At 37.3% G+C, this 22,979-nt stretch overlaps 2 protein-coding genes across 2 annotated transcripts; one reads left to right on the forward strand and one right to left on the reverse strand.

The window, feature by feature from the left end:
• Positions 1 to 33: 33 nt before the first annotated feature.
• LOC124158671 (kinesin-like protein KIF23) lies at positions 34 to 8,013 on the forward strand. Its single transcript, XM_046533889.1, has 3 exons — positions 34 to 939; positions 1,741 to 3,537; positions 6,915 to 8,013. The coding sequence occupies exons 1-2, from the start codon at positions 123 to 125 to the stop codon at positions 3,501 to 3,503; spliced, it is 2,580 nt and encodes an 859-aa protein (XP_046389845.1). The 5' UTR covers positions 34 to 122; the 3' UTR covers positions 3,504 to 3,537; positions 6,915 to 8,013.
• A 6,581-nt stretch (positions 8,014 to 14,594) lies between these two features.
• On the reverse strand, positions 14,595 to 21,577 carry LOC124158675 (kinesin-like protein KIF23). The gene is made up of 2 exons (XM_046533894.1): positions 18,908 to 21,577; positions 14,595 to 15,407 (listed from the first exon to the last, which is right to left on the reverse strand). Exon 1 carries the CDS (start codon positions 21,456 to 21,458, stop codon positions 18,924 to 18,926), a length of 2,535 nt encoding a protein of 844 aa, XP_046389850.1. The 5' UTR covers positions 21,459 to 21,577; the 3' UTR covers positions 14,595 to 15,407; positions 18,908 to 18,923.
• Between the last annotated feature and the right edge of the window lie 1,402 nt (positions 21,578 to 22,979).

The following is a 22,979-nucleotide window of genomic DNA, read 5'->3' on the forward strand; positions in this document are numbered from 1 at the left end:
TACGCAGCGACAGTACCGACGTCCAACGGATAATTCTGGAACTAACGACATGCCAACCGCCAAATTGTTTTGAAAGTAGTATTTGTGTTCGATGGTAGTGTTCTCGTTTCGAGCCATCAAAAATGCATAGGAAGACACCTCGCAAAGCCAGATCGTCCGAAAAGGAGCCAGTTGAAGTTTTTTGTCGAATTAAACCTATCGACAATGGTGTTAAGTGCATAAAAGTGGTTGACACGAAAACTATATTGGTGACACACCCCGAATTACTGTCAATAGGTCAGTGTCCAGCACCCGCTAATTGCAAAGAAATTCAGTACGAATTTCGGCAGGTTTTTGATGAAAAGTGTTCTCAGAAAGATGTGTTTGACCGAGTTGCTTTCCCACTTGTTCGAGGGTTGATAAATGGATGCAATGGGCTTTTGTTTACTTATGGCGTTACTGGCTCCGGCAAGACATTTACTATGAATGGCAACCCCAGGGATGGTGGAATACTTCCTAGAACTCTTGATGTTCTGTTTAACAGCATAGCAAATGTTCAAGCTAGGAAGTTTATTTTTAAGCCGGACAGATTGAATGGATTTGATGTTCAAACTGAAGTAGAAGCAAAAGTTGAGTTCCAGAAGGAGTTGCTGCAGCAACAAAAAGTCCCGAAGACTCCCAGGAGAATACCATCAAATGAACATCTTTCAGATCGTGTGCCAGACTTGGCTCGAGTAAAGGAAGTAGATGAAGATTGTTTATATTCTGTCTTTGTGTCACATATTGAAATATATAACAATCACATCTATGACTTGTTAGATGATTTTGTGGGCGATGGTCGGTCAAAGAACCCACAAAGCAAAATTCTGCGAGAGGACTCGAACCGTAACATGTTTGTCCATGGTGTTAATGAAGTCGAAGTCACATCAACGGAAGAGGCTTTTGAAATCTTTTACAAGGGTAAGTTCAATACATCCTGCATGGATCACAGGTTGCATTGATATGTTCATTTTCGGGCCTAGTGTCTAAAGAAAATGCGTTCCTTTCATGCGGTCAATGTGAGCTGGACGACTTTTTTTTTTCAAAAATTCTTTTATCTACCTTCCCATTGACTTTTCCCTAACTATTTTTTTTACCAGTTTTGCACCCTTTAAGTTAAAGATTTATGAGGATTGGAATAGTTGAGTTATGAAACAAAATTATTACATATTATTTTTAGTGTTAAACTAACAGCTTTTGTGCATAATAATCATAAGATGGTGCTGTCTTTGCTTAAACTTGAGGTGGCTGAAATTTTCATTTAATAAGCATATTATATATTAAGCTGATTACTATAAAATGGGGAGTTATTTTTTTCAATCCGTGTAATATTTAAATTATATTGGCGTATAATACAAATGCAGATATTATGAAACTGAACTTTATATATTTAAGTTACAATCCAACAAGGTTTTTATCAGTCTTTCTACCAATTATGAGTTATGTCTTTGTAAATTAGTGCTGTGCACAGCACTTAATGGGATGCAAAACGTTTCTGAAGATCTGATTGAGGTGTAATAGATGTATACTTATAAATGAATGTCACTATTTTACTTTTAACTGGCCATTCAAAATCTTTCCTGATATAGATCTCTGATTCATGATTGATGACATGTACCAGAACCTTTGCTGTGATTATGGTAGCCACATGTAATACTTCACTTTCAAATGTATTTTGAAATAAATTAGAGCTGATGTCATGTTATTCATTTTGTTAATCAGGTCAAAAGCGGAAGAGAATGGCACACACCTGCCTGAATGCAGAGTCTAGTAGATCTCACTCAGTTTTTACACTGCGTCTGGTCCAAGCTCCACTGAACAGCAAAGGAGATGATATCCTTCTAGAGAAAAACATTGTGAGTGTCAGCCAGCTGTCAATGGTGGATTTAGCAGGAAGTGAAAGGACCAACCGAACGAACAACAGCGGCCAAAGGCTTAGAGAAGCTGGGAACATCAACAACTCACTCATGACATTGAGAACTTGTTTTGAATTTCTTAGGGAGAATCAAGCCAATGGTACATCTAAAGTAATACCATACAGGCAGTCAAGACTTACTCATCTTTTCAAAACCTATTTTGATGGTGAAGGACAAGTGAAGATGATAGTCTGTGTCAACCCTAAAGCAGATGACTATGATGAGACTGTTCATGTCCTGAAATTTGCAGAGATGTCTCAGGAGATTCATGTCACACGACCTAACCCAGTACGACACGATCTGGGCTTCACCCCTGGAAGGAGGAAAGCTAATAACAATGCTCGAATTGAGAATGGTGATTGCAGGAATGCCATTTGCCATGACCTGGGTATGGTGTACTCCCTTGGTCCAGCATTTCCTCCATTAGAATCTATTGAACCGGAAAATGCTGATGCAATAAAGAGCTTGATTGCCTTCTTGCAAATGCGCCAAGAAAAAAGGAGCATGCTGGTGAATGAGTTGTTAAACAAACAGCAGGCTTTTCGTAATAGGCTCATGAAAATAGAAACAGAAAGTGTTCTTGCCAGGCAAGAGGTGATGACTGTGAAAGCAACTTTGGAAATGGAGAGGAAGAAGAACACTGCTGTTGAAAACAAATATGTTGATTTGGAGTCATGTTGTTCTGACTTAGAATTCAAAATTCATGAAAAGGATGAAGAAATACAAGCTTTAAAAAATGAATTGGAAGAAGTAAAAGCAAGTTTGAGTAATAAAGTATTGGAGAAAGAGAAGGAGAAACAAAGAATCAAGCAGAAAATGCTGCAAGATAAGCAAAAGGCAAGCAAAGACATTCAACAGAAGCAGAAAGAGTTGCGGAATGAATTCATGACCCAAATGCGTGTGAAGGATGAAAAGCTTCGTCTAGTTAAGGAAATCATTGCAAGTGAGTCATTAAATATGCCTTCTCCTGGAAAGATTACTCCCAGCTCTTCAGAAGGTGATTTACCATCTGCTGCCTCGGCAAAAACTCCAAAGCCCTCCACCATCCCTCCAATTTCTTGGGCACTTCCTGCTGATCAACCACCAGGAACTCCTGTTGCCTCAACTGGAATGACTACAGATCGGCCTCACCTTCGCCACCGTCGCTCTAAATCTGCTTCAAGTACTAGTGGTGTTTGGCTTGCTCATTGCCCGGTTGTTAGTGCAGTTCCCTTGAGCACTGTACTACAGCCTAAGATGAAGAAAAAGAAGTCTGTCACTCAACTGACGGATATCAAGGATTTGTCAAACTCAAAAACTTCCAAGTACTGCCTCACGACTCAAGAGACTGATTCTGGAGGAGAAATTGAAACAAGATTATATAAGGGAGATGTAGTGAGCACCAATGGTGGTGGTTGTCAGGTGGTATTCAGTGATGTAGAGACTCTTAAGCAGGTGTCTCCCACAAGGATTTCAACAAAAAGGCGTAGTGGTGAAGAAATAGCAAAGATCATAGCCATGCACGATGATGCTGCTGCTGGAAAGCCACTGGTTTCTCGTGAGGGTCATGGAAAAAAACCAAGGAAGTAATTTTCCAGCCCAGGATTTGGAAAACTTTTTCAGGGTAAGATATGTTTTGATGATTAGTGTTTACTTTGCTCTTAACCCTTTCACTGCTGTTCGATATCCGAAAACCTTCTCCTCACATGCTGCAAAAATGTTAAAATGCATTTTGTTGGGCCATGGAGCAGGTACTTCCAGGATGGGCATGGTATGCCCTCTATAGGGTCACTAATCCAGAACCCTTTCCTCGACGAGCTGGCCCTTATCTTTGACCCCTCCGAGCGTGGGGTCTCCCTCCCGAAAAGTGACCGCTCTGACTGCAATTTGAAAATCAACCAATCAATCCGATCATCAAAAAATGATTGTTTGCATTGCACTCCTGCCAATCAAGTACGTCTTTGAACCGTGTTTCTGCGATGAAAAATAACGATTTTATTAACTTTACTAAAAACATGGCTGCGGACCACAGGAAAATGGCCATTTTAGCAAAGTTAACAAAATCGTTATTTCTCATCGCAGAACCACGGTTCAAAGACGTACTTGATTGGCGGGAGTGCGATGCAAACAATAATTTTTTGATGATCGAATTGATTGATAGATTTTCAATACGCAGTCAGAGCGGTCACGTTTGGAAAGGGAGGGTCGAAAAGAGGGGCCAGCGAGGGTGAGCTCGTCGAGGAAAGGGTCTCAGATTAGGGGCCCTTCAAAGTACTTCCGCGGAAGTGCTGAGTGCATGGTAGGGAGGAAGAAAAAGTACGTTCACAGCAGTGAAAGGGTTAAAATCCCTGTTTCTCCATTTATGGCAACTGAGCTTTGCTTTCCAAAGAAATTACTGAATATATACTTTATTGTGCTTGTGACTCAAAAATTTTAGCCAATTGATGCCCATACATTCTTATTTTACCGGCACTTGTGAAATGCTCTGACCTTTCATGGGATTTTGTTACCCCCTAAGTACGTGACATCCAGTTGTCCTGAGTTAGGAAAAAAGGTGAAGTAAATGGCTACAAGTTCAAAGCATGCAATATTATTGCAGTAGATGCCAAAAAATCTTATGGCACTCTGGAATTCAAATCTTTTATTGATTCAACAATATTTTGAATAACTTTAGGAATGAGCTTATGAGTAAGGGGATTTATATTTTGCTTTCAAATGATTGCTGTGTTAAATTAAGCCAAATTTTACTTTACTCAATGCCTGGTGATAAGTTGCTTAACTGAGGCAGTTTCTCTTTTTATTCTGTTGTTTAACCTTTGAATTAATACATTAAATGCCTAATTCTTGAATATGTAGAATCCTATAACTATATTTCAACTCTCCACTAGGAGTAATTGATAAGCCTGTCACTTGATCCTCATTAGGGTCATATCATAACCCCAAGAAAGTGAATATTATACTCCATCATCAGATAAATGAAAATTTTTTCATAGGGAAAATTTGTTCATGTTTGCATAAAAAAGAAAACAAAGCTATAGATTTGGTATTGTTCCCAGTTAGGGGATTTTGGAAATAAAAAAAAGGCTCTGAAAAACAAGTGATTTTTATTGATGTAAAAACCATCCATCTCTGTGCGTAAATCGGGGAGCGTTGCAAAATATTTTTCTTTCTCTGAAGGGTAACCCACCCCCTACACTAGAGTGCATGGCTTATTTTTTAAATTCAACTGGGATTCTTGATTTCAACCTTTTTAAATGCACTAGGTGGAGAAGAATCAATGTGCTAAAATATCATGTCGATTGTTTAACTTTTAGAGGTCGCTCAAAAGCTTTAATTGTCATAATAATTAATTTCCTCAAATCGACCGAGTATCATAAATTCTGAGAATATAATGAACAGTTACAGATCTTCTGTTAGGGCCAAAATTCACCTGTTTTTACATTTGAGCTACCATATTTTAGGAATTAAATATTTTAACATCCAACGCAGACACTTGGTCCTACGCCAAGTAAGGCATTCTCTTTGGCAGCAGTCACAGATTGTTAATTTTTTTTTCAAAAGATTGAATACACCACTTGCTACAATTTACTCCGTCTATATAGAAGTCATGTGCGTACTTCTATGCATTTATCATCTAGGTAAATTTACAAAATTATGCTCTGCTGACTGGGAAATTACGTTGAAGCATGACCTACTCATTGAAAAATTTTATTTCTTTTAGTCATAATAAATGCTCATAGCCTAATGGACTACAATTTTAATTCTTACAGAGTTGTTTCATGAGTCACAATTAAGTTACACCTTACCTTATGCTACATCCTAAATCTGTCCTTGTAAAACCCTTGTCCAGAATAGTGGATGCCAGTTAATGCATCTAAGACCAAATGTCCTGAATCGCAATATTCCCATTATCAATGTTAGATCAGTCTAGTGTCCTCAGGTTTCTCTCACAATATTTTTAGTCTGGTCATTAACAATAAATTTTAATTAGTTTCTTCCTCTCTATTTCCATCTAGTTTAACTTCCTATGAAAAGGAATTGATGTACATAGTTTCCTATGTTTTAGCATGCCTTTTTTGGAAAAATTGCTCCTCATTCATAAATACCTATATGTATTTCACATCCTAGATTAAAGGTCCATATTTGAAGCAATGCCATTTTTTGAACTGCATGATAGTTTTATGAACTTTATGCTCTCAGGTCTTTTTCAGAATTTCTAAATTACTTTCTTGCAATTTTTCATTAATACAGCATGATATGGGGCATAAAACAATAAGTAACAAATTTCCAGTACATATAGGAAAGTGGAGTAATTTACAGGGATGAAAATTGTTGAAGGTCACATTGTTTTTTTCTGGGAAACTTGTAAATCGAAATTAGATTGTTTTGAGTGTGCATTGTAAGATTTGAAGGCAATAGAGAAAGAATATTTACTGGCCAAAGAAAGAAAATAATGGACAGTAGTGCTCTGAACTTCATGGTTGAGTATTTTGTTAAAATCAATGTTAGAATACAATTAACATAATTTGAGAGTAAGAAAATTTATGAATTTGGTTTTTATTAATATTTATAACTTTTAACTAAGGTTAGATGAATCTATTGTTGGGGACAGTCAATAAAATTACTTGGTGCATAGGTATAATGTATATGCAATAACTTTAACTTACGTAATGCATAAATCAAATTAATCACATTTCTGAGAAATAGGTGTTTCATATACCTATTGCACCTTATTTGGGGATTTTTTTATGTAACTGACAAGATATATCACCACCCCCAGCCAAATGCTCTTGAGAAATTACCTTATGAGTGATTGTAACCTAGTGGAAGATCTTTCTCACTGACATAATACTCAGTCCACCGCAAATCTCCATTTTCCCCCATATTATCTTGAGTCACCTGTAATGAGCACTATGCATGACAATTTTATTTTGTTAACTATTTTTTAGCCCTTAATTTGGATTTGGAATGTTTGATGGTATCTTTTTCTATTTTTTGAAGGTTGCTGCCTTGCTATTTGGCTAAAATATACTCCCAAGTTTTGCATGGATGTCTTGCTATAGTTTTTGTATGACAACCACTGATGAATGGATTAGCAGTGGCCCACCAGAATATACTATGAGAAGAAGTAATGCATTTAGTTGAATATTATTTTTTTGGTCTCTCTTAAGTCCTGTTGATGGTGATTTCCCTCATGTTTTACCACAGATAAAAGTGCTCTCTTTTTTTATACATATTTTTTGCCGTTTAAGTTAAAACACCTAATTCCAATGGCTGTGAAGGATATTTTAAATATAAAAGATTTTAACAGAGTTGATGTGAAACATCCTAGTAATCCTGTTTATCTGTAGCTTAAGAAGAAGATTTATCAGATTTTATTGGGTGAATATGCTTAAGTGAAATTTGAAGGCTTGTAATTAGCTACAACCTTGTTAAAAATCATGAAAACTATTCTAGTATAATTTCTTAAACTGTCGAATATGTATTCTCATTCTGATGATAGTGAAACCTAGTGATATGTTTCATAGTAATTCTTTTGCTGTCTGTTTTTCATTATGGTGATGCTAGTTATTGTAAGTAACCTCATCACCACATTATTCATGTAATGTTGTATTTTATTAATGGTTACAATTTGCTTTTTACAAAGTGAGTAATTTGCTTCATATCATTAGATCCAAATCTGTTTCTTGATGTGAAATAATTATATTTTACCAATGGTTTGGTGATGGTATGCATAGTTAATGTTACATCATTAGTTGTTGATGGTGTAAAATTTAGTTTCATGCTTCTAACAGAAGTTAATGAATAGTGAACTACTTTCAAATTACCCATAATTATTGTTAAGTAGGTTCACAAAAATGTATGTTGCTGCTAAGGAATAAGAAATCCTCTATTTTCAGATTTTATGAAAATTCTGAATAATGTGTTACTCTAATTGCTCATAATAATATTGTACCTTTTACAGATTTTTATATGTTTCAAACTGTTTTTTACCATGGCTATTGAATGTTATTGCTAATGTATTCAATGTCCCCCATTGGAATTATCTCCGTCCAATAAATATTTTATTTAAGTTCTTTAATAAATTCTAGAAAAAATATGGAATGGGTGTGCAGTGATTGTTAAATCTTTACTCCTCTAAGGAAATACAGTCTTAGTATAATCTGAATTAGATTATGTAAGAATAGGAATAAAATCTTTCAAATATGTAGCAAAAAAATTACATATACAGTAGACTCTCGTTAATACGAACAATGTTATTACGAAGCACATCGTTGGTCCCGACGAAAAGGCCTATCCAAGTGACAGGAACAGAAACGTTATAAACGTTCCTGTTTATATATCCGCGTAACTTAATCGCTTTTATCACATCCGGTTTTTTTGACGATTCCTGAAAGAAACGTTCATACGAACTTCGTTATTACGAACCTCCGGTTTTTCGGTCCCGTGAACTTCGTAATAACGAGAGTCTACTGTATGCATTCATCAAAAATTTGATTAGGTTAGTATTTTGTATACATATTGTCATGTCCTCTCGTGGACAGCTGGACAAGGGGGACTCAGACTCGGGATCTTGACTGGCGCTGAGTGATTCCAGACTGCAAAAGGTGGTCCTCTCGGGGGGACAGTATCGGTGAGAAAATAATGATACAGAGTTTGCTGCAAGAAGTGTATTTTGAGATTGTTGGTAGTTGAACAAGAGTGATCTCCTCCCTCGGATACTCCAGGTCAATCATTGAGCTTCCCTTCCACGGCCCTGTGGGCATCCGCTATGTGAGCCCTGACTCTTGACAAAACGACTTTGAGTTAATGAAGCATGCCCTTTTTAAGGCATCGCGGCATCCGACTACCCTCCCCCCCTCCGTGCGTTCTAGAACTTTCTGCTGGCACGCCATTCTTTTCTGGAAAGTGATATGCACCTATAAACAAAAATGCATTCCCCACTATCAGCAAAATCAGCACAGCCCAGGCATAGTGGCATTTTTTCAGAACAGCGCACATGCACTGACTATCAAAAATGCATTTCCCGCCAGGGGTGCAGCTAGGATTTAAGGCTGGGGGAGGTTTAGGTGCAACTAATACTGGGGTGTGTGGGGTATGGTATACCCACCAGGATAAGCGGTAGGTGCGAGATTAATAAATTGAGGAAATTTAAGATGTATGATTAAAATGGTGAGTTTTACGGCTTTCTGAGGGATATTTTATTAATATATACGCTATTGTATTAGTAATATCAATCCAATTAAGTAAAGTGGATTAAACTTAAAAATTTCTCTGAGCTCTGGGGGGGGGGGTTTTCTCCTCCAAAACCCCCCTCGCTGAGCCACTGTTCCCCGCCTTCATCACAATCAGTACATCACAGGCATAATGGAAAATTCCAGGGATTCACACATTAACCAAGAAAGGTGAATAAGACGGGCCAGAATGAAGAATAGCCAGACATCAAACAAAGAGGATGCATAGATCGGGAATGGAATTAGTCAAAACAATAGACATGCATCAAAAAGAGTGTGAGAATTTAATCGGGATATCTTAGAAGGTAGGACATGGAAGCCATGCCAGTCAGGCTGCCTTCAATGAGGGACTCAAACAGTGGGTTAGCCAGGAACTTTGTTTGGGGGTAGGGGGCTCCAAGACCAGGGGAAAATATTTGAAAAGCTAGGTTCTAAGTAGAGGGTTTTAAACTAATTTTTCTTATTTTTAAAAATTTTTTTCATAATCGAAAAAACTTAATACACCAATGAAATCTTATTAAACTCCATGACTTTTAAATATTTTGTTTTCATTTATGAAGCAAAGTAAATACAATGTGCTTTTATATTTTGGGGGTCCAGACCCCCTCTACCCCCTTCGCTATGCCACTGGACTCAATTTTAAAAAGAGGAGATATTTTTAATTGCTGATTTTAATTATTGCTTCACATCAATTCTGGAACCCAAAGGCTGGTGTGACCATTATCTTCAACCAACATGTCTCTACATTTTCACTGTGAAAAACCAATCAAAGCAGTTAGTTCAAGGCAGTTAGCTAACACCATCCAATAATTAGTTCTCAGTTCTCAGCAGGAAAAAATTCAATTCCTTATATAATTCTCAATTGTCACGCATTTCTAAAAAATAGGAGAAGTTGAAAAATTTGTCATGAGAGGTGCACCACAACCATGGGAAGTGACATCCTTAGGCATACTGGATTCAAAGGATTTTCTCATCACTAGTGTTAAAAGAGAAGGCCATAGCACATAAGTTCAGGGGCGCAGCTAGGAAATTAAGGCTGGGGGGGGTTTTGGTGCAACTAATACCGGGTGTATGGAACACCCACCAGGATAAGCGGTAGATGCGAGATCAATAAATTGCTGAATTTTAAGATAAATGGTGAGTTTTACAGCTTTCTAAGGGATATTTTATTAATCCTTACACTATTCTGTTAGTAATATCAATCCAATTAAGTAAGATGGATTAAACTAAAAAAATTCTCTGAGCTCTGGGGGGGGTTGGGGGTTTATTCTCCAAAACCCCCCTCTCGCTGTGCCACTGCATGAGTTTGAAGGAAAAGTTTTGTCCAATACCTTTTGGGCACAGTCTCAATTCAACTTTGACTACCTAACTGAACAGTTAACATTAATTTATTTCTTAAGTAGGTACCATGCAATATGTTCTGAAAAAGGGCAAATGCGATTATTTACGTGAGCAAATAACTTGGAGGAAGAAAGTCGACAGAAGTGGTATAGTGTGGGTTGGAGAAAAGGAAGAATGGTAAGAGAGCTAAGAGTTAGGAAATGGGTCGGGAGGAAAGGTATGGAGGATGTCATGAATTATCTAGGTGTTTAGCCCGTAGTCACTACATATTTAAACATTCCAGTTTTCTTTTCTTTCAATTTCTGTAGTAGTTATGTAGAAAATCAGGCAAAAAATAATATAGAAAGCAATAGCTTTGCTTTCTATTTTTAACCCCTTGCTCTGAAATGAGTCGAGCTCATCATGATGCCAAATCGTGCAATGACAAGTGTAGTTTGTCCTCTAATTTTGATAATTTTAGAATTATTTAGGGGAACAATAATATGTAACATTTTTAAAGTTTTACAATGCTAAAACATCCATAATGTACATAACGAACTTTTGTTTCATGAAATTGAAAGGATTAAAGAATTTTATATGAGTGACAATGGCTGTGATATCAATGTTAAATAATCACTTTTTATTTCATTGTTCTACGTTGATTACAAACTACAAAATATCATTTCATTACCTTCTTTTCCATTTAAAAAAGAACCGCTGAAAAAATAAATAGAGGATAGGAGAATGATATTCAGAAAATAAATTTAAAAAAGTGGAAGATGTTAATCAGGCTGGAAAGCAAGCCAAGCTTTTTTTTATGTCACCAGCAGGTAAGAAAACTGGATAAAGTAAATAGTGGCTAAGGCTGCAGAAGACACTGACTTTTGGCTCCAGCTGACCACGAGAATGTTAAATGCTACTAAAAGTCATGTGAGTATTTAAGCCTAATCACCTCAAAACTTTTTTCCCTTAATATCACAGTGTGATAAACAAATGCACAGGAGCCATTACTGCTCATTTAACAAGAGAAACTGAACCTGATTAATATGAATCAATCCCTTATCTAAGTTTTCATGGCCTTAACAAAATCTATTAGATTAATTACTCAGTGGGAGCTTGGCAGCATGAATTCTTTCCATGTTATGTCTTCATGCAACTCAAAATTTGGGATTAAAACTCACTAACTATGATTCAACCTAATAATTCGAACATTTTCAATTTCTTTTCATGGTTCTAATTTTTTCATATTTGTACCTGTCAAGAAAACCCTCAAAATAACATAAAAAAAGTCCAGATAAATATGAAGCCATTGGCAAATTTTTAAACTTTAGCACAAACTTTACGAAGTTGGCTTTTATTTCACCAAAAGCATTATTATTTAATTGAAACCTGCCCTCTTTAGGTTAATGAGGAACATAAACTTTTCGAGTCTAATTGAGTGTATCAGAACAAGGTTTTTTGCTGGAGCAGTTATGTTTTTGATGGACTAAACTAAAAATTAAATCAACTAATGAGGCCAGATTAACATTAAAATTTCTAACTTCGAAGCCCCTACCTCATTCATCGAAAAGAATAGATTATCCACTTACCAGGCTTGCACTCACACAGATGCCATCATACCAATTATAGATCATGTCATCCCTGTTTTCATCAACACATCTCTTTTTAAACATCATCATTTACCACTTCATTATCATTCTCAAATGGGAAACTGAGTTCAAAGGAACTAAATACTGTCCAAAAAATTACCTGCAGCAATGAGTATGAGAAATCATTAATTTCCTGGATCTTGAATATGATGCGTAGTCTATGCTCAATCAAGGTACTTGCCACCCATGGAGCCCCAAAAGCCACCATAAATAGTGCAAAATACCTACCTCCTTGAGGCCCAATAACCTGTGATTTGACCAAGAATATTGCAAGAAATAACTATGCGTATGTTTTAGCATTAATATAGGGGACACTCTTGCCAAATGCATGTTTTTATAAATCCATACTTAAAATCAAGTGAATACAAGCTTAAGATACTTTTACAAGCAAAATGGGGAAGATTTGAAGAGAAGGACTAAAGAACATTGCATCTAGTGGAAAGGAAGAAGAATGGACACCTTGGAGCTAGACAGGTACATATTTGGAGGTGTCGACCAATAAGGAGCACTTCCCGGTGAGAACAGTCACTGAGGAAGGAGGACATGAGAAGACTGGAGGTGTTAGAGATGTGTTTGGAGATGTATGAAGAAGGCAGGTGAATAAAGAAGAAAATGAATGAGGAGGTGCTAGGCATGATTGGTGAGGAGAGAAAACTTTTGAGAGGAACCATGATCAAAATCATGAACCACTATCAAGGGTTAGGGTAGAGCAAGTAATAAGTGGAGAAACAATGCTGAAAACTATGTAAGATTTTATACTTTCCTGGCCAACAGAATATTTAAACTTTTCTCAGGATTCCATGCGGGTAAGATTTTCTAAGAGCCCCGATGTTTCGGGTTCCGACTTGTTACCCATTCTCACAGCTACTGAATGAATATTTGAAGTGACCATCGAAGGGCAGGATTGGTCGAGTCCACGTTGTTGTCGCGGAGGACTGTGGACCGACGTAGACTTAGCTCTGTCAATCATAATTCCTGTGAGAGTTCTATTCCAAGAGCTGCTGATCGAATATCCAGTGACTCCGTTGGCATTTTTATTTTCCAGTCTTCTCTATAGCCTCTTTAGTTAAACGATCCCAAAATTTATTTGATCGCCATAAAACTCTGGTATCATCCCATCCTTATTTTATGGTCCTAATCCAGGCTATGCTCGACCATAGCTGATTTTTCTGGTTGACCAAGTCAGAAATGCTTTTGGTGTTCTTTGAGTCAAGTAGATATTGTTCGCCTAGTCTCACCCACGTAGACAGCACCACACTCACAAGGGATTTTATAAACTCATGTAGTCATAAGGCCAATCGGATCTTTTACACAAATGAGGTGGTCTCTTAAACTTGACATAGGTGAATGGATGGTTTTGATGTGATACCTCCTCAAAACCCTAAAAATTTTGCCCATTATCGTAGAAACAAAGGGCAAAAAGGCCCTGGCTGTCGGTTTTGGTTGGTCCTCCTTCATAACCAAGCTCTTTGCTGTTTCGGAGGACTTTCTGAAGGCCAAGGAGATCTGCCGCTTTCCTTACCCATTCTGGTGGACCGTATTCTTGAGATAGTCCAATTCCGCAGGAAGACTCTCCGTGTTGAAAATTGCTCTCGCACTATGTATAAGAGTGGAAAGAACAGCTCCGCGTTGAGAAGGATGATGGTGACTACGGCCATTGAGATCTCTGTGAGGGTTTACAAAAGACACTATGACTCAGTTTGTCATTTTCTTTCTGATGGATAAGGACATCAAGAAAGGCAATCCTATTATTCTGCTATATTATCTCGCTATATCTTCAGCTTATTAAAACAACTTGTCTGTTTTAATAAGCTGAATATCAAAGATTTCCACCATATCACACTGAACACTGTATCTTTTATTCGCTATATCTACTCAACTCAAAGAATGCCAAGGGCATTTCCGACTTGGTCAACCAGATAAATTACCCATGGTCGAGCATAGCCTGGATGAGGACCATAGACGAGTCGGAATCCGAAATGTCGGCGCTCTTAAAAAATATTACAGCACAAAATCCCGGGAAAAGTTTAAAGATGCTGAAAACTTTTAAAGGGAATAACTTTGGTTGGCAGGGAAGGGAGAGAAAGATAATAGGGATGGTTAATGGATAAAATGGAAGGGAATAGACCTCATTGAAAATAAAAGAGGGAAATGCAATATGGGACAAAAGACAGGCTGGGATAATCAGCAAAATACCTCACTTGAATAATAACAGTGATAATAATCAATATTTTGCTTCATCTTTGGGCCAAAATTCATTCATTATGGTCCCTTCATCATCAATTAATGCTGTAATTCATTGATGAGCCAATAGACTAGGCTAAGTCATCGGTCAACATTCTCACTTACAAGGGGAGACCATGTACCTGGTTCCGCCTTTTTCAAGGCTATATTTTTTTAAGGCATTCGGAATATGTATGCGTATAAAGCTTGATAGAGTTGACAATAAATAAACACCAGAAATAAATCACATGAAACTTGAGTCCAGGCCAATAATTCCCATTAAATAATATTTTATTAAAAACACTCAATGAGGAACCAAGGATTGATCGATGAAAAATAGATAAAAACAATAAAAATAGGTTTAACATCTAACAATAGGTATTTACAATGTCTCCAACACTACAAAATCACAAAAATCATGTCAATAATATTTCTAAAGTCAGTGAGGCAGAGTGATACCTCTGTCAAGCCTCAGTGGAGAATTACAATTAAATGCCATGAATACTCTCAAAAAATATAAAAAAGAAGGCTGCTGTTATAAAAAATATATGGTTTAAGTAAGGTATGGAATTAATGCAAAAATTAAAATATTTTCCTTGGTTAAATATTTCACTCAATCAAAATTATTCGCTTGAAACTTAGGAAGAAAGCATTTATGATATCTTTAAATGAAAAACTCAGTGATGACTTCCAAATTACTTTAGCTTAGGAGTATAAAGCATTAACTTTTAGTGATGTAAACACATAAGTACACATTCTGAGCAAAGTAGGTATGGTAATTACCACTCTTTCAGGGAGGAAAGAGCTGAATCACCTGCCAAGAATACACCATGAATATAATTCATGCCATATGAAAACCACATTTCAAAAAGTCATGGCCACGCAGTGTAAGTATTTCAGAGAGTCCAATGTCTTTAAAAATGAATATATTAAGGTAAACTTGACACTTCACAGAGATTGTTGTGAAATTAACCTAAATACACTGCTCCAAAATCTTTAAGCTGAATCAGCAGAAGAAAGAGAGAGAGAGCTGTTTTTTCCACACAGTGGAAACACCAGAGACAATCCTGAAAAGGGAAAAATTTTATTCTCTTTAATAAATATTATTGATTCAATATTTTGGAAAAAAAATGCAAGGAAAAGACATTGCTTTCATATGCTAACAAATATTAAACTTTAACAGAAAAGAAGTTCTACTAAAGAGTTCATAGAAAGAATACCCATGATGATATCCATTTCTTTAGCGAGTTTTAAAAACAAACAATAGCAGTGACAATACCGCATTTAAAACCTGAACTTCTGACATAGATTCACAAAAAATGGAATACATACTAAAGTTAATGTGCAAGCTTTCATTTGAGAAACTGAAACTCCAGTAAATACGCAGGTATATTTTAAATATACTGACCACGACAGTATATACATATTTATATCATCCATAATTGTGTAAGTGTACTGGTGAATGCGAGAAAAACATACAAGAACTCTTGATAATCTCTTCTTACCTACTCTTACAAGCACTTTTTATCTTTATGGCCCTTACTCTTTCTTGAATCAATTGGACAATTGGCAACCCTCCCTTCTAACCCAAACTAGTCCCACCTAAGCTAGTTGCATTTTACTCCCTTGAAATAATAGTAGGGTTATGCGAGACTCTCAACCACCAGAGAATCTTAGCAGTTGAGACGAGACTTTTGTTTATCGGCAATGTTGGGACAAGTCACACTTTTGGCGCAGCAAGAGTCTTGCCTGGGTCAAGAGTCTTGAAGAGACTCAAGAAGTCTTGCTCCTTCGAGATTTCATGGCACCTGTGGAGACTCCCGGGTCCTCACAAAAAATTAAACACAAAGAATATTTAAAGAAATTATATATATTTTCAAAACAAATAATATTAGTAATAAAAGATCGACATTGACAATTTAAGCATTTGTCATTATTTAACTAACCAAAATTGACAGGTGAAACCATGAACGTTAGTTACCATAAATAAACATTGCAAAAGGGTAAATCAAAATTCTATAGAATTATAATATAGTCTCTTCTTTTTGTTAATTTACAACTGAATGTGTCTTTCTAGCTAATTTACAAATGAATGTTCCTTTTTTATTATACCTATTACTGTAAGTAATTAGAAACATTAATCTGTCGCCCTTTAATATGTCTATGTATCAAAATTATAAGTAAGATTAAGCCCAGATAATGGTTTGTAAATAAAGGGAAACGTCGGCAAAATTTTTATTTCAATTATAAGACATAAACTCCAAGATTCAGTTTTAATATTAAATATAGAGGTCAGGAAAAGGTAATAAAAAACTTTTCCCATCTCTTGCTGGGAACTCCATTAGCATCGTGCATACACATTTTTTTTTAATGGATGCAGGGGATAATTCATTAAATGAAATATATTTATAGTGTGTATAAATCCATAAAAGTCGTTAGGGATACCTTAATAAACTATATTATCGACTGATTGTGGTATTCATTGGAAATTCCTGCCTAGCCCGGAAGTCTTGACGGATGTCATGAAGTCTTGAAGGGGCAAGACTTCTAGAGTCTTGTCAAGACTCCCGACCCAGGTGAGACTCTCACCACAACAAGAGTCTCATCTCGACAAGGCCTAGAAATTCAAGTCTCGTCTCGCGACTCGCACAGCACTAGGTAACAGTCTATTCTTCCATTATTTTCTTAAGGCACTCTGGAGGCTCAACAAGAAATTACATGTGCAGAAGAGCGGGTAAATATCAAACAATATCCATGATGACTATTTTGAAAGGTACACGATAAATTTTTGTTATATAAGAACCACTTTAATAGAAAGATAATCAGGGAAAAATTATACATGGTTTCATTCCTACATGTAAGGATGAAAACTGCCAAGTTCTGTACAAATCTGTCAAAGTCGAATGCATGCGTAATTAGGCTTAGTAAAAAACTGACTTACATAACATTTGTAGACTTAGAAAAGCTTTTGATAGTGTGGATCGGACTGCAATACTTGCAATCCAGAAAGAAATTGGGGGGTGGTAATCCACAATTCACATACTAAGTAGCTGTGATAAAATCTTGGCCCAGCAGTGAGGCAAGAATACAGAAAGTAGTGACACATAGGTTTTGACTATCACCTGTAATTATCAATGCCATTGAGAAAGCTATCAATGAAACCAAAAATAATGTGCCAAGATTTAAAATCCGCACTGAAAAAATTAGCATACTGAGATCTGCCAATGACGTGACAATCATAGCTGAGACAGACTTGAAGAAAATTCTAATAATTATGGATAAAAGAAAGGTTAAGAAAAATCAGAATATAAATGCAAAGAAAATGAAGATATTGGTTCACAGTAGAAGAGAAGAGGTCAATACCAACCAGAAACTATAAAAACGTAAACTTGAAAAGGTAAAGGTTCTGCTGGTTGGGTAGCCTAGGGACAAGCGATGGATGAAGCAAGAACGAAACATTCAGTAGAATAGCCCAAGCAAAGAAGACATTCTTCAAAAAGAGAAAACTAACAGTTGGGAACGTTAGCATTGAAGGTAGGAAAGAATTCACTAGGACCTACACATGGAGCATAATTATTTAAGGTAGTGAGACATGGATGATTACACCATTTGGGAAAATAAGGTTGGAAGCTTCAAAATATAGTGCCACTGAAGAATGGCAAAAATAACAAGTATAGGTCGTGTGAAAGTTCTGAGAGGAGTAGGAGAGAAGGGAAGCCTTGAAGAAAATCTTGGGAAGAAGACATGGACAACACAGTTTAATGAGAATTATTGTAGGACAGGTGGAATGGAAAAATAGCAGAGATAGGCCTTGGATGAGATACATATAGCAGATGATGAAGGATATAAAGAATAAGATTCATGTAGGTGTTAAAATATTAGCAAATACGAGTGTTGAGTGGAGAGCTGGATTAAACCCATCTTCAGATTGATGACTGTTGATGATGAGAACGTTATGCAATTCATCCCTAAGTATCTACTAAAAACCTATGCTTGGTTAAACATTTCATGAAGATGTGATCCTTTTCTCTTATAGCATACAGAACTTCCTCTATCACCTCACCTGATAAGCTGGTTTAAGTGAAACCTTTTTTTTTATCAAAATCAAGCTTAATACTAACTGCAGCAGCTCATTTTACTGCAACGTAACACTTATATTTACACACTCATTCTTAAAAATGAAATCGTATACCGTCTTATCTTGACAGAAAAATTTTCATTACTAACTTCTGACTTCTTTTACATTTTTCAGAGTTTGACAGTAATACTGTCAATGATACGTCAACTAAACATCTTATTAAAAATTGGTAAATAAAAATGGAAAATCCTTCCCAGTAAAAAAAATTTTTCTAGCTCATTTTCTTCCTGAAACTTACTATTCCATTGAGTAATGCAACAGTAATCCCATTGATCAACCATATGCCTCAATGTCCATCATTTGCAGACCTATCAGAAGCTCCTAAAACAATATGATGCATTTTAAAACTGAATCCATTAATTATGTACTATTTTTCTTTTTTACTGAATAGGTAGTGAGTTTTAAGAAAATAATTGCACACATAAGTACCTTTCAAGAGAGGACTTCATCTTCTAAACCTTTTCCCATGGCCTTCGACTGCATACTTGCACCTGTCAGCAGCCCGTGGACCCCCAACCAGGAACGCAATATCCTCATCACTCCTCCTCTTAAGGGGGGTGGTCTTTGTAGGTGACACTTGGCGAAGAGTTTCAACTTCATTGAAAACCACCTGAGCACCTCCACCATTAGTAGCTATGATATCTCCCTTATAGAGTCTGGTCTCTACCTCACCACCAACATCAGCTTCTGTGGTAAGGCAATATTTGGAGGTCTTGGGATTCGATAAATCCTTGACATTGGTGAGCTGAGTGACCGACTTCCTTTTCTTTATATTCGGCTGCAGAACAGTGTTCAGGGGCAATGGTCCGGTGACAGGACGATGATCCAGCCACATGCCATCTGCATTGGGAGCAGAGAGAGAGCGGCGATGGCGTGTCATGGGTCCCGCATTCTCTGATGCAACGGGGCTGTCAGAAGCCAAAGCCCAGGACACTGGGGGAACAAAACCTTTCCGAGGGTTGTCATGGACAGAGTTTTCCAAGGATGAAGATGATGAATCATGCTGAAGGGGTGTGGCTAATGTCTCATTTGCAACTATTTCCTTAACCAGACGAAGCTTTTCATCCTTCATCTTCATTTTGTTTTTATATTCTGCTTTGATCTCCTTCTGCTTCTGATATATTTCTCTATGGGCACGCTGCTTATCTGAAAGCATTTTCTGCTTGTAAAGCTGCTTTTCCTTCTCCTTTTCCAGCACCTTCATGTTGAGACCAGCTTTCACTTCCTCCAATGCATTTTTCAAAGTTGATATTTCTTCATTTTTTTCCATGACTTTCCACTCCAAATTTGTGTTTAAGGACTCAAGGTGGACTAATTTACTGTCGATAATAGATTTTTTTCTTCTTTCTGATTCCAATGCTGCTTTGATGGTAGCTACTTCTTGTTTAACAAGCACATTATCATTTTCCATCTTGATGAGTCTGTTACGAAAACTAAGCTCCTTGTTGGTGAGCTCTTTTGACAATGCCTTCTTTTTCTCCAGACGCATTTGCAGAAAATTAGAAAGACTTTTCAGCATATCAGAATCATCATGTCTCTGCAACTGATACGGAGGATATTCAGGGCCAAGAGAATATACGATTCCTAGGTCAGGAGAGATGTCATTTCCACAATTACCGTTCTCATCTCGAGCATTGATGTTGGCTCTCCTTCTACCAGGAGTGAAACCCAATTCATACCTCACTGGATTGGGTCGGACCACTTGAATTTCCTGAGACATCTCTGCAAATTTGAGGACATGAATCGACTCATCATAGTCTGCTACTTTCGGGTTGACACATACTATCATCTTCACCTGACCCTCGCCATCAAAATAACTCTTGAAAAGATGGGTAAGTCTTGACTGCCTGTATGGAATTACTTTTGAAGTCCCACTGGTCTGATTCTCCCTCAGCAATTCAAAACAAGTCCGCAATGTCATTAGTGAGTTATTGATGTTGCCCGCTTCCCTAAGCCTTTGTCCACTGTTCTTTGTCCTGTTGGTTCTTTCACTACCAGCTAAATCAACCATCGACAACTGGCTGATGCTGACAATATTTTTTTCCTGAAGCACCTCGTCTCCACTGCTATTTAGGGGTGCTCGTACCACGCGTACGGTGAAAACAGAGTGGGATCTACTCGATTCCGCGTTAAGCAAAGTGTGGGCCATTCTTTTCCTTTTCTGGCCCTTGTAAAACACTTCAAAAGCTTCTTCTGTAGACGTAATCTCTACCTCGGTTACACTATGAACAAACATATTGTGACTGGCATCTTCTCGAAGTATCTTGCTTTGAGGATTACGAATCCTGTTGTCATCACCGGCACAATCGTCCAGAAGATCATAAATGAGATTATTGTAAATTTCAACATGAGATACAAACACTGAATAGAGACAGTCATCATCAACATCGCCAACTTTATTTACGTCTGGAATTCGAGCGGCTAAATTTTCATTAGAAGGAACTTTCCTGGGAGTTTTTCTTGTTCTCTGGCGCATTTCCTTCTGATAATCTAGCATGGCGTCAACATTACTCTGAACGTCGAATCCATTTAAACCATCAGGTTTAAATACGAATTTTCTTGCTTGAACGGAGGAAATGGAATTAAATAGGACGTCAAGGCACCTGGGAAGTATACCTCCATTTTCAGGAACTCCATTCATAGTAAATGTTTTCCCCGAACCTGACACTCCATAAGTAAAGAGTAATCCATTTTTGCCACTTATTAAGCCTTCCACCAAAGGAAATGCAACACGATCGAAAACCTCCTTTTGCGAGCATTTTTCATCAAAAACATGCTCAAATGTGTACTGAATACCACGAGAATTGCTTGATGAAAGACCACGATTGTTCACCTCAGGGGTTGTGACCAGAATAGTTTTTGAATCCAAAACTTTAATGCAGCTTAATTCACCGAATATGGGCTTCACTCTACAGAACACCTCCACCGGGTCCGTTTCAGAAGATCTACGGGCAAGAGATTTTTGAAACGGCTTGGACATGTTTAATATCAGTTATCACAATCACTTCGAAATACTTCCCCACAGCTTTGAATTCAAAAGCGAGTCCCCTCCGAATCTCTTTAACGACAAAATTCGTGATTGGTCGTTTTCGCCGAAGCCAGCGACACGACAGGGGCGTGGTAGAAGTAGAAACAACTTAAGAACGTATTTCGTTATCAATGGATGGCCCGGGAATTCGTGATTTGAATTTCATCCCCCCCAACAATTTCCTTAAAAATCCACCTTAAAATTGGAAGACATGTGATTTGATGAGTGTCTCATGGATCCTTCCGTTAAAATCCCTTCAGCATATTCATTGAGATTCCATATCGAATTCGCTCGAAATGAGGGCAGTTAGGCAGGTAAAAAATGAGGACAGCTCACTGAAAAGTTAAGCTATAGCCAAATGTTTGTACCCTACCATTTGGCCTTAACAAAGATTCTTTTTTTAATTGAGCTAATTCAGCGAATTTGAAAATAAATGATCCATGATATGCTTTTCTACTTCAATATTGAAGGTTGAAGACTATTTCTATTTACAACTTAAATTGAGAATACATAAATGTATATGAAAACAATGATGACACGCAGCCACACTATTTTTTACCGTTTACTTACGACAAGTATCTCACAATGTGCACTAAATCTTTTTGTATTCTCCCACAGGCTAATGGCTGGTGCACTAATAACTCTCACCACTTACATATTGAGGCAGCTTAGAGCTTCATGGGTAGAATGTAGATTTTTGACTGTTCCATTAGCATTTTCTATATTGAAATGCTTCACTTAAAATAATTACTAATACATTTCTGGAGTAGCATACTCTGCCTATTCTTCTATTGCTTCTAGATTTGACTCCCGTATTTTCATTGCCTAATCTGTTCATTATTACTCATAAACTTCTTATGTTTTAATCAGCTTCCTTCCCCATGCAAAACAACAATATAAGCTTTCAGGCAAACCCATTACAAAAACAATGGAACTAACAGCTAGTACTGGCATCTGCTTTCTACCAGCAGAGTTCATTACCAACTGCACCTCTGAAGCCACTAATCTTACTGTATATCATAAGCAGCTTCCATTTCATCCAGTGCAGATCCTCTCACTAGCTTTGCTGGCGTGCATGAAAACACATAGAAACCCAAGGGGCAGTGATGTAAGCAGGAATATGCTTTGGGGGGGGGGGAGGGGTTTGCTGGTGCGGTGTTGACCGCCCCCACACAGGCAACTCAGCCAGTCTGGGAAAATTTTTGAAAAATGACTTGCCTGGAAATACATTTTACATCATTTTGGCAATAAAAATTTAACTTCGAGCAGATGCAGTTATGTCAGAATGTCAAAACTAGACAATATAGTTTTAAATATTTTTTCTCTTAGGCTTTGGGGGGGGGGGATCTATCCCCTCATCCCCCCCCATAGTTACTCCACTTTTGAGAGGTATCGGGCTGTATCTGGGAGAGTCGGTCGAATATGGCCCCCACCAAAAACTTCGAAAGTTGAATTATTCTCGGTAGCTTGGTG

Source organism: Ischnura elegans, chromosome 5 (genome assembly GCF_921293095.1).
Source record: "Ischnura elegans chromosome 5, ioIscEleg1.1, whole genome shotgun sequence".
NCBI classification, from domain to species: domain Eukaryota; kingdom Metazoa; phylum Arthropoda; class Insecta; order Odonata; family Coenagrionidae; genus Ischnura; species Ischnura elegans.

Bases quoted from the DNA above. Each gene is read 5' to 3' on its own strand.
- LOC124158671 (XM_046533889.1), top strand. From the start codon at position 123: ATGCATAGGAAGACACCTCGCAAAGCCAGATCGTCCGAAAAGGAGCCA. The intron at 940-1,740 runs GTAAGTTCAATA...TTTGTTAATCAG, and splicing joins TTTTGAAATCTTTTACAAGG to GTCAAAAGCGGAAGAGAATG.
- LOC124158675 (XM_046533894.1), bottom strand. From the start codon at position 21,458: ATGTCCAAGCCGTTTCAAAAATCTCTTGCCCGTAGATCTTCTGAAACG.